The sequence below is a fragment of the Mastigoproctus giganteus genome, chromosome 8 (assembly GCF_048544385.1).
Source record: "Mastigoproctus giganteus isolate SK-2022 chromosome 8, ASM4854438v1, whole genome shotgun sequence".
Classification (NCBI taxonomy): Eukaryota; Metazoa; Arthropoda; class Arachnida; order Uropygi; family Thelyphonidae; genus Mastigoproctus; species Mastigoproctus giganteus.
Genome location: NC_143582.1, coordinates 38,004,163 through 38,022,476, shown reverse-complemented (window position 1 = coordinate 38,022,476; position 18,314 = coordinate 38,004,163). Strand labels below are relative to the sequence as shown.

Sequence of the window (18,314 nt, the reverse complement as noted above, 5' to 3'; positions counted from 1 at the left end):
TTTTTGAGACACCCTGTATGTACACTGTGCTGCTGCTTTATTAGGTATACCTACCTAGTAGCGTGTTGAGTCTCCTTTAGCCTTAAAAACAGCCCGAATTCGACTAGGCATGGATTGAACAAGATGCTGAAAATGTTGTGCAGGAATGGAGTACCAGGCAGACATGAGTGTGTCACGCAGTTCCTTGAGATTCGACGGAGGTGTAGGCCTGCAGCGAACAGCCCTTTCCAGCTCATCCCAAAGATGTTGCATAGGATTGAGATCCTGGGGGCTGAGCGGGCCACTGCAGCAAAGAAAAGTCATTGTAATGTTCCTGGAACCATTCCATAGTGATTCGGGATTTGTGCACCGGCGTATTATCCCGCGGAAGTAACCATATGACTGAGGATAAACTGTCAACATGAACGGATGCACTTGGTCAGCAACGATGTTTAGGTACGATGTGGCATTCAGACGTGAATCTGTGGGTATCAATGGACCCAAAGTGTGCCAAGAAAACATTCCCCACACCATAACACTGCCCCCACCACCTTGCACAGTAGTCGTCAGACATGACGGGTTCATGGATTTATGTTGTTTTCGTCAAATTCTGAGCCTTCCATAAACATGATGTACCATGAACTTCGACTCGTCAGACCAAGCAACCGTTTTTCAATCCTCGATAGTCCAGTGCTGGTGTTGCTGTGCCCACAAGAGGCGTGCTCTCTTGTTCTTCATTGATAACAAAAGTACGCGATGTGGCTGTCGGCTGTTGTAGCCCATTCGCGACAAAGTGCGACTAGTGGTGCGTTGCGATATTTTGTTCTGCGCACCAAGGTATTCTGACGTGATGTGCGACATTGTGGCCCGTCTGTTTGCTTGCACAATTCTAGCCATCCTCCTCTGACCTCTCTCATCAACAAGCGATTTTATTCCACAGGAGTGCCATTGAGAGGATGTTTTCTGTTCGTTGCACCATTCTCGATACACCCTTGAAACTGTGGTGCGTGAAAAGTTCAGGAGAACTGCCGTTTCAGAGATGCTTTGTCCAGCATGTCTTGCACCTACTACCATGCCACGTTCGAAGTCCGTTAGATCACTCTTGTTATGTTGTTGTTATTTGATTTTTAGGAGCATTAGCAACTAAGGCCATATTGCTCCAAGGATATGCGGTGGTCATTCCCTGACCTTTCCGCATCCTCCGTATTTGGTGGTCACGGGCTCGAACCCCGGTCTAATCAAGAAGCGTGTGCTATGCACTGCTGCTCCTGCCCACCTGGCTACGGAGGCGCCGTTAGATCACTCCTTTTCCCCATTCTTGCAACGGTTTGTACGCTTAACTGATACTAGAAAGGTTGTTCTGCTGCATTTATATCCACAACTATGGTCATGTGACTTGCAACGTTTTGGGACAAACCATTTGTGTGCACAGCAGGGATGTACCTAATAAAGTGGCAGTACAGTGTATATATATGTGTATGTGTGTCCATTGTGTATATATATATATATTATATTATTACATTATATATGTATAGAACGCGCCTAAAAACAGTTTAATATAAACATAAGCTTTTTACATAGATAAATTTCCTCTACCATGGAATATTTTATTTATTTTTTATCATATTTAATGCTTATCCAGTGGCCAATTCCGCCCATCCTGATAGTTGGCCTTGCCTTTTTGGGATGACAGATCAAATGTTTCACGCTGCCGCAGTTGATATAGAACCTCTGTTAAAACTTCTCGACTCTATATCTTCAAACAGGCCTATGGGGCTGGGAAATTCCATATTGCAATAATTAAAGACAAACACCACTTTGTCTTTAATTATTGCAGTATGGAATTTCCCAGCCCCATAGGCCTGTTTGAAGATATAGTGAATAATTATGGCCATTTGATGCTTCGACACATCCGCGAGTATTCATTATATTTTATTTCTGTATATTTTATTTTTATAGTAAGTTTTAATTCCTTGGCTGGTGTTTGTCTTTAATTATTGCAGTTCTCGACTCGATCCAAAAGATCGCAGTCAGGTTAATACCTTTCTCTTACAAACTGACTCCACTCCTTATCACACAGTCGTTTAGTCTCTGCTACATGCATTTTTTGTAGATATTTCCGTGGACACCGTTCATCTGAATTAGCAAATATGGTTCCATTCCTGTTTTCCAAATCAATCCAAACACGTGCACCAACTAGTCAGTCATACACAATTGAACTCCAAGCTCACCGAACTAACATTTCTTTTCTTCATTTGGCCTTTCAGCTTCGGTTATTTGGAATAACTTTCATTCTTTCGATTGTAAATTCTGTTTCCTAGAACACACACACACACACACACACACACACACACACACACACACACACACACACACACACACACACACACACACCTCCGTGGGCAGAAGCAGCAGTGCGTAGCACGCTTCTTGATTAGACCGGGGTTCGAGCCCGTGACCACCGAATGCGGAAAGGTCAGGGAATTACCACCGCATATCCCCGGAGCAATATGGCCTTAGTTTTTAATGCTCCTAACAAACAAACACACACACAGAGTTCTAGAGTACTATAGTTTACATTAACCTTTTATGTTCGAACTTATCAAATAAGAAAAAGAATTTTTTTTTCTCTTATTTGGTTCTCATTCGGTTGTATATCAGTAACCTTAAATTGACTGAAAAAATATCTTCTTAAAAAATTATCTTCTAACACACTTTCTTAGCGTAAATACGAGTAGATCACAAATATCTCCTACAGCGTATCAAAAAACAATTTATTTTCTCTTCTCTACCAGCGTTATATTTCTTCCCAGCATCTATTAACTCTTTACAAATCACAAAACCGTCTTATTATCCAGGTATCAGACCTTTCTCTGAGGAAAAAAGGCCATCCTTCCAGCAGTCACTACTAACTCGTCCTCTACAATAGCAATCCCCTATTCCAAAAAAAAAAAAAAAAAAAACCTCTATCCATGCCCCACATTCAGGTTCTTCTCGCAAAATGTGCGCAGTATTGTCAAAAAATTAGCTCCTCTGCAATCCCTCCTCCTGCTCGATGAATATGATTTCATCTGTATCCAAGAAACTTGGCTTAACCATGGAAGACAACTTATCCACATGGCCACTCCCCACCGATATGGAAATATCTGCAACGGCAGAGACCTCAGACGTGGAGGTGGCGTCTCTATCATATGCAAAGTCATCCACCACCTTGTGCTTGCACAACTCAGCGGTTCCCCTTCATTTGAAGCCATTTCTGTAATTTTTTAAAGTCCAAGAAGTGATGATTCAGGTTGTAGCTGTATATTTACCTCCTGACCATAATCCCGACACAAGGGATGAGCTAACTACCTGGATTATAACCCACATCAAGCCTCACACGCTCGCCTTTGTTTTAGGAGACTTCAACATGTCCTCCCCAAGACATGAAGCTGCTATGAAGAACGTCGTACGCTCCTTCTCATCTCTTGGCCTTAGACTAACCCATACGCAACCTACAAGACGACATCAAAACCTCGACCTCTTATTCCATAACCTCGACCATCTCGCTCTCACAACCCCGATTTTTAGGTTTTCATCAGATCACATCCCAATTGCCTTTGATTGTGAAAGCCTATGCCCTCCCCGACAACTTTACCAATATGACCATAATGAATCTCAACTCAACATATTCTCATTAAAATATATGCAACCTAAAATCATCCTACAAAGACTAAGAGCTACAGACTGGAATAAAATTGCTGCTAGCCATCCTGATCAAACGCTTACCAATTTAGCTAACTTTTTAGAAGGCATCGTCCGTGAAGGGGCTTCCAAATCCGTCCGCCTGTCTTCCAGGACCAAGAACTGGTTTACCAGCGACGCGGAACTCCCTTCATCATGAAACAGCAACTATACAGGAAATGGCAAAGGAAACAGGATCTAGCTGACTACCAGCTCTATAAAAAACATCGGGCACGCTTACCGCATACGGAGGATAGCACAGAACGACTGGATTGCACATAGAATGAAACTTGGGAAAAGAATCTACACCAACAAGAACCAACAGTCCCCCATGACTACTGACGTCTTCCTCGCGTGGGCTAACTCGCTCGAAACTAAGCCCCTGCCTGCCCCAAACCCCTTTATTCGGGTTAATCCACCAGCTAACCAAAGATCACTGGATAAAATATCCATTACAAAGGAACGCCTTACCGAAGTCATCAACAGTGTTCCCAGCAAGTCCACCACTGGCCCGGATGGATTCCCTGTTTTTTATGATTAAACTATGCTGTGTATATATCATCGACCTCCTGCTTGACGCATACAACTCCATTCTCGAAGCAGGAGCTTACCCTACCATCTGGAACACATATTATGTTTCCCCCCGTCCCAAAATCGCATAACGATTACAGACCAATTGCCATAGGATGCACCTTCCTCAAAATCACGGAAAAAGCCATACTCCCTGCTCTCACCCATCACATATTCGACCAGAAACAACTATACCTCCATAGTGTACTACTTGGACGATTCACGATCACCAACCTCATGGACACACTGTTCAGAATTGAAGGTAACTTAAGCAACAAAGAGCAACTGGATATCGTTCCTCGACATTAAGGCTGCCTTCGACAATCTTTCCATCCATGCATTACGTGCCATACTGTGCAATTACTTCGAAATCTCTGGGCACATTCTAGTTCTCCTTAAGAAACTTCTACGGTCCAGGATCCTATGCATCAGAAATCAGAACCATAATCACCGCATTCTCTGCTCCAGAGGGCTCCCCAAAGGGGGCGTTCCCTCTGCCACTCTCTTCGCTGCATCTTTAGAATCCTTCGCAAATCATGCCAACTTTACCACGTACGCAGATGATATAAAGTTCTTCATCGTCACAAAATTCCCCCAGTCTATCACTGTGAGCTCCAACCGACAGCTACATGAACTGGAAAATTACCTTCATGCGATTGGACTCTCCATTAACAAAGAGAAAATATCACAACTCTCTATCACCAAGAAGAGAAATACCAACGATGTGAACATCATTACAGCAAACTCCCCAGTTAAAAAAAAGTCACCCAATATAAGGATTTGGGTGTCACCTAGGACAAATACCTCACCTTCTTGCCTCACTTTAATGCCACTCGACTGAAAACATATGCGTTTTTATGGGCAGTAAAACAGGAGATCTCCAACTTCCATAACCCGCACCTTATCATCAAATACATTCTTCGATACATAATCCCAATTCCTTTATATGACTCGACTGTGTGGTCCTCTGCACCCTCATCATACCAAGCCAGATTCCTATCCCTGGAATGCTGGATTTTGAAATGGCTGAATAGGGTTGCCGGTCTAACACCTACAATTTCAAAATCTATTCTGATCACCAATCTGAATATGCTTCCCTGGAGGTATCACATAATCTACAGGAACCTTCTTACCCTCTCTCAGCTTCTATCCGGAAAACTGAGCTCGCCTGGTATCTGGGATATCATCGATCGTCAGATAGGAAAAGATGCCAGACCAACGCATCCCTATACAGATCGAAGCTGCGTAGCATGTCCTCTCTGGACAACATGTTTCCACATAACTCCTTCCAAATATTGAATACGTTAGCCATAGACATTGAGAAGCTCTGCAAGGACAAAACCTACAGATAATCCACTCTTGCAGACATGTATGCCCTAGTCATGCGCTAGGTGGCTCTCGGAGATGCCGCTCTATCCACACTTTGTTGTATCTGTATGTACTTTTGTATGTTGTATCTTTATGTTTATGTACTTCACCAGAGGCTGTTTAAGGCCGTGTATTGTATCTGGGCTCTGTACACAATGCATTTGTCTGTCATTATTTATTTAATTTCTGTATGTAACTCGTGTCCTCTAGCTGCATAGCTGTAAAGGGACATTTCTTCGGAAATAAATTGATAACAATAATAATAATAACATTGTTCCTACATAGGCGTTAGATAGTAAACCTCTCTGACGCTTCCCTCACTTCATCCTAGAGAGTAGTCAGTCAAGGTTAATCAATGATTCATCTCTCAAAGATTCGCTCCCTATCAAATGGGGAAAGTTTCTCTTTCTTCATAACCAGTCGGAACTCGTGCGCAGCGATCTGTCATCCATTTACTTTCAGATTCGCGGATCTATCTTCATTTAATCTCTCTACTTCAATGTTCTGAAACAGTATTTCTCGAAAATTGTAGCATAGAGAAATTAAACTCCAGCAAGTTTCAGATCACGTATTTGTATCGTAGTGAAGACGAACTCGCATGCGGAATTAGATTTCTGCACCATTAAATGATAGGTGCACAGCATTTTGTCTCCGAGGCTCGAACATTTCTACTGATAATTATTAGGCTGGTATTACACATTCGTTACATTAAGACTCCAACCTATGGAAAAATCTGCCAGAACATCGTCCACAATTGATAAATGATAAGAGTCGTGCTTTACTTATAACTGGGTCAGCCCTAGAGTTTTGTTTGTACTACTACACGACCAGTAGGTCCGAGGAACTTACGATTAAATATTTTGACAATGTTGACTGTATTTAGCAGTCATGCCGGCTTGAACCACGGTCCATTCAAACGCGTGTGTCGCTGTTTGGCGTTTGATCATTCAGTTACGTCAGAGGGTTCGGATGGAAGAATTGTTGGGCTGTTGAGTCCTCGCCGAGACGGGGGTCCCTCTGGATTTGGGCCCAGTTTAATCAGTGGAATGGGTGCGTTGCACTCCTATACCTTCCCTACTCCCACACACAAGAATCGGCTCTAACTTGGAATGCTCCTTGACGTGAGATTTTGATGGAGAGTGAAACCTAATTCCTTCCTTGCCGAATTGGCATCCTTGCTGGTGAGATCTACACGACGTCACGAAATAAGCCTTCCATCATTAAACAACACAGTATCTCTACAGTTGTGAATTTCTGTGATCATCGGCACGACCAAAAGGAATAGTACTGGTTTAAAACTAAAATAGTAGGTCTCCTTAAGCTAATCTATGGGATAGGGATTGTTACTTGGGGTTGTGTTTGGGCCCGCTGCCTCTTGCCTTATATGGCTATCCAAAGAATAGATACAAAAAAAATAAAAATAAAAATCCTTCTACACAATTCCCATTTCCATGACCCTTCAAGTAGGGATTTCTGAACGTTTCCAATGATAAATGATTTGCTGCGGCGTCGACGTTTTAAGAACTGATCCGCGCAAAGAAGTGTTCTTTTAAGTGGTCTAAACAGACTCTTACAGAAACCTTCAGAGACCGTAACGGTGGTTGAATGTGGCGTGGGGAATGAGGATAACAATGCAAAACCGAGACGTATTTAATTAAAAATGATCTGAGTACTCTGGAGCACGCGTTTCCTAGCTCTAAAACTATTATCCGCGCATTAAGTGGCTGACAAATTATTTCTGAACAAACGTATTAGATGCCTATTTATTGTATTTTCTGTTTTGATTTCTTTCATATTACCTATCGTTTGTACGTGTTCTTAATATTTTCACCTTATTGCAATTTTTTCCGTGGGCCACGTAAGACTGGTCTAATCCCACTAGTAACAGCAGCTGTCTACCAGGGCTGAACTTTAAGTCAGCGAAATAAATGAAAATTTTTTATGTTTACATCAATTATTTTGCCTCGTAGGCAGAAATAGATTAACAGACATTAATTTGGTTTATACAGAATATTTTTGTATAAATAACTAGATTAAATTTAGTCGGGATAAATCAAAATCAGAAACTTCATTCAAAACATGAGTTCTTGTAAGCTGTATATTTATTTCTCGTCATTTGGATCCTCAAAGCTGATAAACAGCTTTTACTTTGAGCTATTGCTTTCTCAAGACACCAGCGGGATGAGGTGAGCAAGGGTGGGGAGGGGGATGAGCTGTAGAGACACACTCTGGTGCCAGACGGATGGCAACGTGGAGCATGTCGGTGACCTGTTGTTGAAGTAGCACCAGTGATTTATGCCTCATTAATGTAGATTAAAACGTTCTTGTAACCTCGAACCAGTTTTCCTTAACTAAACACACTTCCCCACAAAAAAAAACATGGCGCAAACGACAACAGTTTGTCAATAAGTAACCTTTTGACCTCTCATCCTACAAGGTCGGGTCAGGACTCTTCCTCGATATTCATTCTTGTAAAGCCAGCCATACCAGTAATGGGAATGATTATCAGTCCCCTCTATGAGAGAGAGAGAGAGAGAGAGAGAGCGCGAGAGAGAGAGAGAGAGAGAGAGAGAGAGAGAGAGAGAGAGAGAGAGAGAGAGACTTGACTTGTCTGACTGACTGCAAAATCTCAGGATCGAGTTTAAATATGTAATACCAGAGTGTGCGCACTTTAACTAGCAACATTCGGGCACCCAAACAACATAAGCAAATACAATTTCAATTAAAATTTGGAAAAGGTCATGCGCAGACATTTTCTGATGAGACTACCTTATTTGAAGAAGGTGAACGTTAAGGAGTTGGAAGATGTGGGTTAGTCTTTGAAAATAAATATGTATTAATAAATTAATCTGTTTTTAATATCATTAAATAGTATTTGTAATTTTATAATATATCATAACTATGCTCAACAGAATTATTGCTATTCGCAGGTTTGTCAAACTGTGCGTTTGCTACTCTTTATTACATATTAATATAGTTATACTATCTGTCCTATTCGCACGTTGATGTCCCTTTTCCCATCACAGTGATTAATATTCAAAAATTTAATTATCAATCTTTAATTCCAACATTTAAGATTTGTCATCCGTGTGTTTTTGATTATACGTATTATGAACGAAGTTCGATGGTGCGATTAGTGTGTTCATAAATAACTTGTATATGAGGATACCGCATGTTTTCTGATAAAGGTAAAAGAAAAATTGTGGTTTTCTAAAAAAAAACCCTCATCCCCCCCCGCCTCGGTAAGGCAGATTGAGATTCAACGTTAACCGGAACTTGGGATAGATAACATCGTCATATAGACCGACGCATTGACCTTTGCAGCCGGTTCTCCAAAAAAAATCAATCAACCAACCAACCCGGTAACTTGACCTCCGTCAGCTATGTTTACGGGATGCACTGGTTTTCGGACGCTTGTCAGTTCTGAAAAAAATTCGAGACCAAATTTCCAGGTTTCCTAAAAAATATATATATATATATATATATATATATACACATACACACACTGGAAAGTAAATATGTTCATCAGTGACCCGTTCCTTTTGAATTAGATGACTATAGTCATCTGATTAAAAAGTAATATGTCATTGATGTCAATCCTCACTAAACTGATAAATAAATAAATATTATCGGTAAAATAGTCTTGGAAAAGTGGGAATTTGCATTTTCAGAAATGAGAAACAGAATTTTTAGAACAATACGAGGATACTTTTATATGTGAATATCTTTATTTCCTTTTCCTGACTCCAATGGAAATATAGTGGTCCGATGAAAAAAATCGCCTTTACCGCAGATGCCGTATAAGGTAACCTCGAGTGTGTTGCAAAGAACTGCCACAAAGCGTTGGGTTACTTAAAGAAAGACAAAAGATTAATGAAGGAATTGGGTACAAATCCTTCATTAATCTCCACACAATTCCACATGCAGTAGAAAGTGCGAGTAAACACGTTTCTTATTTATTTTTAGTTATTTGTTTTAAAAAATATTTTATTTTCTTCGAAAGAAAATGTTTTTATTTTATTCTGATATATTCATTTTGTTTTAATAAAATTATTTACAAATTTTATGAGTATTTTACGCGTTAATATCGAAATAAATCAATGTTTGCCGTCAAAAAATTGACAATCCTATCGTCAGACAACTTTTCAGTAGAAAGTAAAACGTTTAATACTTATTAGGCCCCGGACTTGAGTTCCCAAATAAGTAAAGAAAAGATGAAAACTAATTGTGTCCATATTCCCGTGTGTTTACTCCGACATCCACCGCCCCTTAACTGTCTACTTTTATCGGCGATTCAGGCGGAAGCATGACCATCATTTGCTCTCAACTCACTCATTCTGCTCTCGCTCTCCACATTGGCGCGCCCCCTGACGGCATCAGAGAAGAGCAACACGTGGTAGGTACATAGTTACGAGTGGACTGTCGTTGCGGTCGGACAACCACGGTAGTCTGCGAGTGTCACTAGTTGCTTCGTTCCATTAGATGAAGGAGAAAGTGGAAAGATTTCATGCATGGTGGACTTCTTAGTTTAAAATAAGGTCTGGAAATTTATTTTTTTAAATAAGAACGAGGATAACAAATCTTGATTTCGCATTGTGAGTAGCGCAATGGGATAGTTGTATAGTGGATGATGGACAATTAGATATTGGTAAATGGATAATCTTTGAGCAGGATTGCGCCTTGAAGTGGCTTCTGGATGATCAGTTATTGGAGTAACTTAAGTAAAGTTAAACTGCTTATCAATATTCGAAGGAAGTGCACTTACATGCTCATTCAATGGTTTGTCCCGTCCATCTTGGCGGTACCGTTGTCTTTTTGGGATGACAGATCAAATGTTTCGCATTGCTGCAATGATATCCAACAAATCTTTTGAAGAATGGGATGGTGTATGGAATATTTCGTCGACCATTTACAACCTGACTGATGGCAAATTTCCGGGATCAGATATGCTATCGACATCTGTATCCAATATAACTTCTAGTGGAACAGAATCAGTTAGGCATCTGTCTAAAATAAACCAAGCGTTCATCACTTTCTCCTACGCTTTTGGTATTAGCGCGAACGTGTGTGCCCTCACACTGTTGGCACGTCGAGAGACACCTAGGAATCGTAAACAGACGTTGATGGTCAGGTGTCTTGCCTGTAATGATCTATTGGCCCTTGTGGGTTCCTTCTTACTCATGTACATGCAGCTCTATATGAAGTCTGTTTGGGTCACAAGTCGGTGGTTCTGTGCCCTAAGAGTTTTGCTTCGCGTCTTTGGCCTCTCTTCTGGTTGCGTTACTATAGTGATGGCAGTGGAGAGGTGGTTAGCACTGACCAGGCCATTCCTTTATCAGAAGGTAAGTTGATTTTTCGACACCTTATGTTGCGATTTTTGTGAAAACTCTCAATGTGGCTGAAAAAATACTTAAATGAGTTGCAACCAAAAGCACCTACGCCTATGGCGTACGTAATGAACGAAAGTAGTGAAACACTTGTGTCTAAATAGACGTTGTTGCTAAGCAACATATGTTGCTCAGGTCATAACAATGCATAATGAGATTTTAAAATAAAATGTGACTTAAATTTTACCTTTTAAATAGGATTTTCCTGTAAAGTTATTCCCCCTTGTGCTATAGGTTAGGCGTACCCTTTCTTTTATTTCACTTATTTGCTGTTATATACATTTGAATAGGATTTTTCTCCCGAGTTTTTTTTGTACAAAACTTCGAAAAACGAGAAGACTTTAAAAAAAAAAACAGCGAGAAAGAATGTGTGCTAGTTTATTGTGATGAACGAAAGTGACTTCATAAATCTGTTACGTTTCCATGTCAGGACTAACACATCGACTGTGACAAGTACGAATGTGAGGTTGTCTAATTTCATACGTCTTCTAGTAGTTCAATTACTTTTCGTATTCTTGGAATGTCTGAACACCAGAGACTTGCATTTTTTGACATCTGTGCTTTCTGAATTGCATGACTATTTTCACTCCTTCGTGTAAATACCTAAATTCTAATACATTTTAGGAATTTAAAAGAAAGTTCAGTTGAAAAACCACGTTTACTTCTTTTTGGTTGAAGAAACTGATTCGATAAGCGATACCTCCAGTTGCTCCGTCTGGGGAATTGAATTGCTGTTCTTTTTTTTTTTCTTTTTTTTTAAGTCTTCTCATTTTTCGAAGTTTTGTAACAATTTTAAACAATTTTAATGTTTAAGAAGCAATTACCGGTTGAGAAAAAAGTTGATTTTTGTCATTTAAAAAGTAAAAGTTATACATTATTAATGAGGCCAACGGAACATTGTGTGTAGTATGACTTGAATTATGCTCTAATAATCTATAATTAAGGCAATTGAATGATTCAAATTGATATCGTAGGGGTATAGCGAAATAGCATTTAATACGATAGCATTATTCCGCATGCATGAATTCTAAGAGAAGATGCTTTGATATACCATGATACCGAGTAATAGTAGCCGTTAATAATGTTCATTAGCTATGATTTCCATCTCAATGTAATTAGGAGACAACTACTTTGACGTCAGTGGTGTCCGGTCTATCAGCCTGTTCCTATTACATTCAAGTTCAAAATTTGTGGAAGCCTGGTTTTTGAATACTCTCAGATTTGGCTAAGGTTTTTGTGTGAATAGTTTTATGTTAAAAGGACTACATCATTTTGATCTTCATCTGCGGGCCGCAGAACGAAATGGGCTTCCCAGAAGCCACAAATTCTGTACATTAATAGAAATTTTATTTGTGATAAACAATCTATATAATATTGTCTTATTTGAGGAAATAATTCATTAAGTGAGATAAATATTATTCTTTAATAACGATCTTGATATAAGTTAAAAAAAAAAAAAAATACCTAACTCTTGTGACCGCCGAGCTTGTATAGCAGAAACTAAACGTTTAATATCTTTTGTGAAACTTGTGCTTATCAACTACGTGAATGAACTTGAATTCAGATTTTCATCCGTAAAATCGATTTCGCTACGCTGATTTATTTATCAATGACAAATCCCGTTCGCAAATATACATAACTTGGAACAAACTTTCACAAAACTTTTGCTGTCTTCTGGTGTAGATTAGGATATTTATCCTGAGAGGCATGACTTTAGCAAATCTCTTTTTGTGAATTTTGCTTTAAGTCAAAATTTCTCAAACTTTGAATATACCGCGACCTCCCCTAAAATGTGAAATGAATTTGTACGATCCCTAATTTCATTTTCATTTTGGTTATTTCAGATTGACAAAAAAAAAAAAAAGTGTACCACTTACTTTTAATTAATAATTAAAATTTAATCTATACATATGTAAAATGATAGAAGAAACCAGACATCCAAAGGCTATCCTGGAATGGATACCTCCTTGAAGAAGGAGAAGATGAAGATCTAGGAGGACATGGATGGATGGAGTACGGGAGTGCATGGCAGCCCGAAGGTTAACTGACCAAGACACCTTGAACCGCACTTTATGGCGGGAAAAAATTCCTACCAAAAAATAACTTGTAAGCTGAGGAAACCCATTGTAAATGGAAATACTCCTCTTGAAGAAGAAAAATGATAGAGCTTTACAACTTTTTAAAATAAAATTGTTACATTGGAAATAATAATAACACCTCGCATATAAAATAAAACCTGAGGCAAAATTTAAAAGTTTTACCACCCAAAGTTTGAGACCCTCTGCTAAAAAGCTCATCATTATAATGAATGTTGATTAGTTCGAGTTGCTGACTGGGTTTGGTGGAACAGCTTTCTCCATATAGATTGTTCATGTTTATTAGACGACGTATATTATATAATATTTTATTCTTTATGATAATCAAGATCTTGATATTATATAAAATTAAAATTAATATGATTTTTATGATGATAAAATATTTTATTTTTTATAATAATTAAGTGAAATATATTGAGGGTGGTTGCGGAGTCTACAAAAAAAGTTTCGGGCTGCGGTTTATTCATCACTAATGTAAAATCATTAAAACATGACTGCCTTTTAGTGGACTGATTTTATCACTTCTGGTGAAGTGCTTGTAAATGCATGCTTAAAAACAGATCGTCAATTACAACTGAAAGAAAAGTTTCTTCAACGTGAAATGCATTTTATAGTACACAATTTACTTAATGCTACTCGAAACAAAATTCTGCCACACACGGAGTTGTCTATCGGTAAAATAAAAAAAAAAAAAACAGAACAAACGATATGATGACGTTTCCAATCGGATCTACCCAAGGAAGTGATACAAGAAGCTAAATCAACACAACAACACGTTTGAATCATCTACTGGAACTATGTCTCCAGTAGGAATTGTTGCACCACATGGATTACCATGGAGGCACTGCAGCTAACTGAACACGCTAACCGGCAAAACTCCAAACTAATGACAAGGCACACCGAGCATGTGTAGATATGCGATAAAATTAGTAATGTGGAACGATGGATCACAGTTGGTGTTTTGCAGATAGATGATAAATACACTATGTACGGTAGATAGTAGTCGCGACAAATTGGGTGTTGCGACTAAACAATTACTGCTGTGAAATGGTTGACTTCAACGATGATGAAACTTGGCGTTCTTTATGGTATGGAGGCGTTTCCACCGTTAGAACTGGTTTAATCAATAGCACTTTTCCAAAGTAGGTTATCTTATTCTTAAACATCCTCCAGAATTGGAAGTTATCAGATGACACCATCTATATCTACGAAAGATTTTGTTTTTCCGTCACCTGTAAACCTACCACAGACAGAATTACTTTATTCCCACTAGGCCACTCTTGGATGGACTAGCAGAAGTGTCAGTTTTAAACCTTGGACCACAGATCCCTGAACTCGTACGAGCTTTATACTCCCAAGGATGGGTGTCATGCTAAAGCACAAGCAACGGGTGGCCGTCCGTGGCCTCGCGATTTCTGAGATTTCACTGCATGTAATAAATGTAAAACGAACATTCTTTCTAATTATCTCATTGTGGTCTCACCGAAGCGAAAGCCGCTAATTATATAATGTAAATGAGATATACATACATACATATATGCACCTACTTGTTTCCCTCTGGCCCTTTAAAAAAGTTGATTTTTTTTTTTAGTTTCGGAAAATGCTTGTTCGTTCCGGCCTTTTAAAAAAAGTTAAATCTTTTAAAAAGGCCAAGAATTTTTAAAAAATGTATATTACACGCGCGTATCCAAGTACACAGAATTTATGCCCACAACTTTCGTTTAGCAATTTTTCACATCTGTGTGTAAAAAAACTAAAGTTAAAACACATCAGAAATTATTAGTCAATCTGATAATGAGGATGTCAAGTAGCATAGTTTCAGCAAAATAGTCTTTCCAGTGGCACGTTAGAGAGAGATGAATTTAAGGTCCGGAAAATATTTCGCGCTCCAATTTTCTAGCAGTCCATCTCTTTTCATTAGTTGAACAAGAGTAGTTTCCGCTCGGAGTTATATAACACCTATGGGCCTAGTTCGTGTCTCGTAAATCTTCTCTTTATGATGGGATGTCAGTAGTAAGTGTAGTAATTCTTATCTGAAAAGATGTTAACTGAAATACGTGACAAGGTACGAGGAAGAAATATGTTAACGATTATTTCCATATGCTGAGCTTACAAGTTTAAGCATCGTTTAGAAGAATTCGCACTCTCATCAGAGACACGGTAGAGATCCAGTTCATGGACTTTACTTCGTATGAAATTCCACCAAGCTGGAATTTATATTTGCTGAATTCTTAAAACCTTCTAGCTAAGGAATTCTTATACTGATATCTTTCTTCTCTCCCTCCAACCCTGAAACGTTTTTTCCATATACAACGCTACTAAAGATTATAAAACGAAAACGTCTAGGTTGAAAAAATTTCTTCCAGAACAAATGATGGCTAAGCAACCACTGAGTTTTATTTAAAGAAGCACATAATTTCTCTTTACAAAAAAAAAAAAAAAAAAAAACCGTTTACAAAAAAGTTTGCTTCATATGCCACCACAAAGACAAATGACACCACAACAAATAACTCTAGTCTAGGGAAGGAGGAGGGAGTTGTCTGTGACCCCAGTGTACCAATGCCCTTCTTGCTTCTGTACCATGAAAATTGGCTAGGGAAGCAAGTGTCTTCTCTAGAGCTTTTGATTTCCCATAAATGATTATACAAATTACCTAGAAATGTAGAAGTTTCTTCCTAGAAGACGAGAGAGAGAGAGAGAGAGAGAGAGAAGCAGCAGCAGCAGTACTACTCACTGCACTGCCAGCAAGGACAATAGTTAAGTGATTGCACCACTTTTCAAGCATGTTGCTAAGGTTTGGATTTGAATCCTGGCACTTCACCAAGTAGGGTACTTCTCATCGGAAGTTTAGAAATCTGCACCCAGATCTACTGTATTTAAACGGCATAAGAGGATCAAGGATGTAAGAACCAACACAGAATATAACCCCGTTCTTCAATATTTATAACTGATATGCCTATTGGATTCCGAAGTTGATGGAATGTACCCAATAATTTTGAGGGAGGCCGCCAGAGAGTGTATTGAGCCACTGAGGTTAATTATGAGGGCATTTTTGGACCCGGGAAAGATTCCCTTGGATTGGAAAAGTGCCAACGTATCACCAATAAAGCCGGTTCTAAGAGTGAATTCGGTACCTACAGACCGATTAGTCTGACTTCAGTGGTATGGAAAATCATAGAAGTAATAATTAAGAGTGAAATCCAGGGATTGCACTATTAATTATTGCCTCTAAGATTTAGATAGAAATGGAATTCCGAAGAAGAACATCATGGTTTTGATAAGGGAAAGTCACGTTGAACTAAGCTGCTAAGCTATTTTGACAGTTATTTATGAGCTGGATATAGGAAACAATTTCGACATAGTTTATTTGGATTTTAGCAAAGCATTTGATTCGTGTTCCAGCTTATACGCGGTATCCTCGTGAGAGGTTACTATATAAACTCGAACAGGTTGGGATCGCTAGTCAGATTCTAAGATGGATTGCTGGGTGATTGCAGGGCGGAAGGTTGTGATTAATGGATATTCTTATATTCTTCAGATTGGTGTAACGTCAGGAGCGGGGTCCCTCAAGGACTGGTTCTTAGACCACTGTTGTTTCTCATTTTCATAAATGATATCGACGAAGGGATAGCCAGGCGTTATGTCAAAATTTGCAGATGATGTAAAGATTGGCAGAGTTGTTAATGATTAGTACCACGCAGAGCTCCTTCAGGATGACTTAATGAACAGGCTTCAAGATAGTCAGAAAAGTGGCAGCCAAGTTTTAATGAAGCGAAATGAAGGGTCTTGAGCAACAGCAATCCCAAAATAAATTATACACTTGGTGGGGTTGAATTGAAAACAGTAGAGGAAGAAAGGGATCTGGGAGTTACGATATGGGTAGACATGAAGTTTTTTGAGCAGGGTAAACAGGCGCCCAGGAAAGCTCATGGTGTCCTATCAGTCATTTATCTAACATTATCCTGTACGGATAGCAAGGTCATAATCTCACTGTATAAGGCAATTTTAAGACTGCATACTGTGCCCAAGTATGGAAACTTCATCTGAAAAAAAGACTGAGTTTTTTGAAAGGGTCCAAAGACGGGCAACCCGCGTGGTAAAGTCGGCAAAAAGGCGATTATATGAGAAAGGTTGCCAAAGGTTGCCCACATATTTGGGGGCTGTAAAGGTTGGCAACCAGGTACCTCAAAGATGACCTGATTAAGGTTTATAAGGCTCTGAGAGGGATTAGTAAAATGAATTATTTACAATATTCAGTCCATCATTTGAATTTACTCGCAGAAATATTACTAAGAATAACCAAAGTAATGGCTTTCCAAGGAAAAAGCCCATAAGGAGCAAAACCTGCATAAAAGACCAAATCCTAGAACAATAATTGGTTTTAAATATCTTTGATGCCACTTAAAGTATATGTAAAGAAAAGGAACAGGACTCCAAGATAAATTAAAACAGAACACTAGAGATCATAAATCAAGTTTTTAGACCTTAACTTATACATGAACATACAAGAATAATAATTTTCAGAACACTAGCCAGACCTTTATTTATATATGGAAGTGTGGTTTGGACCATGCGCGAGAAGAATAACGGCTGAAGAAATGTAATATAAAAAATAAATTTTTTGTTTATACTCCAGACGACCACACGACCATTTAGGAAAAGAACTGTTGGCTATCCTATACTTGGAAAAAAAAAAGATATAATAGACGAACTAAAAGAAAAACCAATAATTGAACATATAAAGCTAGAGGAAAAGATGGAGAGGTACAATGAATGGATAATCCAAAACAGATACTGCATTAGAAAGCAACTGGGCAGAGATCTGTCAGAAGACCTCCTCCGCGAGAAAGGCATGAAACTGTAACAGGCCCCGAGGGTTAATGCTTATAAGTAAGATTTAAATTAATGAAACGCATCTTTGCTCCTCTTATAAAACTATCATCAGTGTTAACAGTATGGCATAATGTGATTCCAGCTGGATCTATTATAATCAGATTTTCAAAAAAGTTAGTTGTGGCAGTGGTCACATCACCATATTTCGTATATATTGTTTAATGACGTGGATATAAAGAAAAACCTGAAAATAAAAATAATTGTTATATTAAAATTGAAAATATTTGTGGGTAGAGAAGATCCCCCAATAACCTTGTTTCATAATCGGAAAATCGAATGAACCGTTAATGTGGATCAC

At 38.8% G+C, this 18,314-nt stretch overlaps 1 protein-coding gene across 1 annotated transcript in view; it reads left to right on the top strand.

Annotated features, from left to right (window-relative positions):
- The first annotated feature begins 10,460 nt into the window (after positions 1 to 10,460).
- LOC150081457 (rhodopsin, GQ-coupled) overlaps positions 10,461 to 18,314 on the top strand; it is a 153,375-nt gene continuing 145,521 nt past the window's right edge. The window contains exon 1 of the mRNA XM_090380207.1: positions 10,461 to 10,982. Within this exon, the coding sequence (XP_090236333.1) occupies positions 10,461 to 10,982 (522 nt within the window). The remainder of the gene's footprint in view (positions 10,983 to 18,314) is intronic.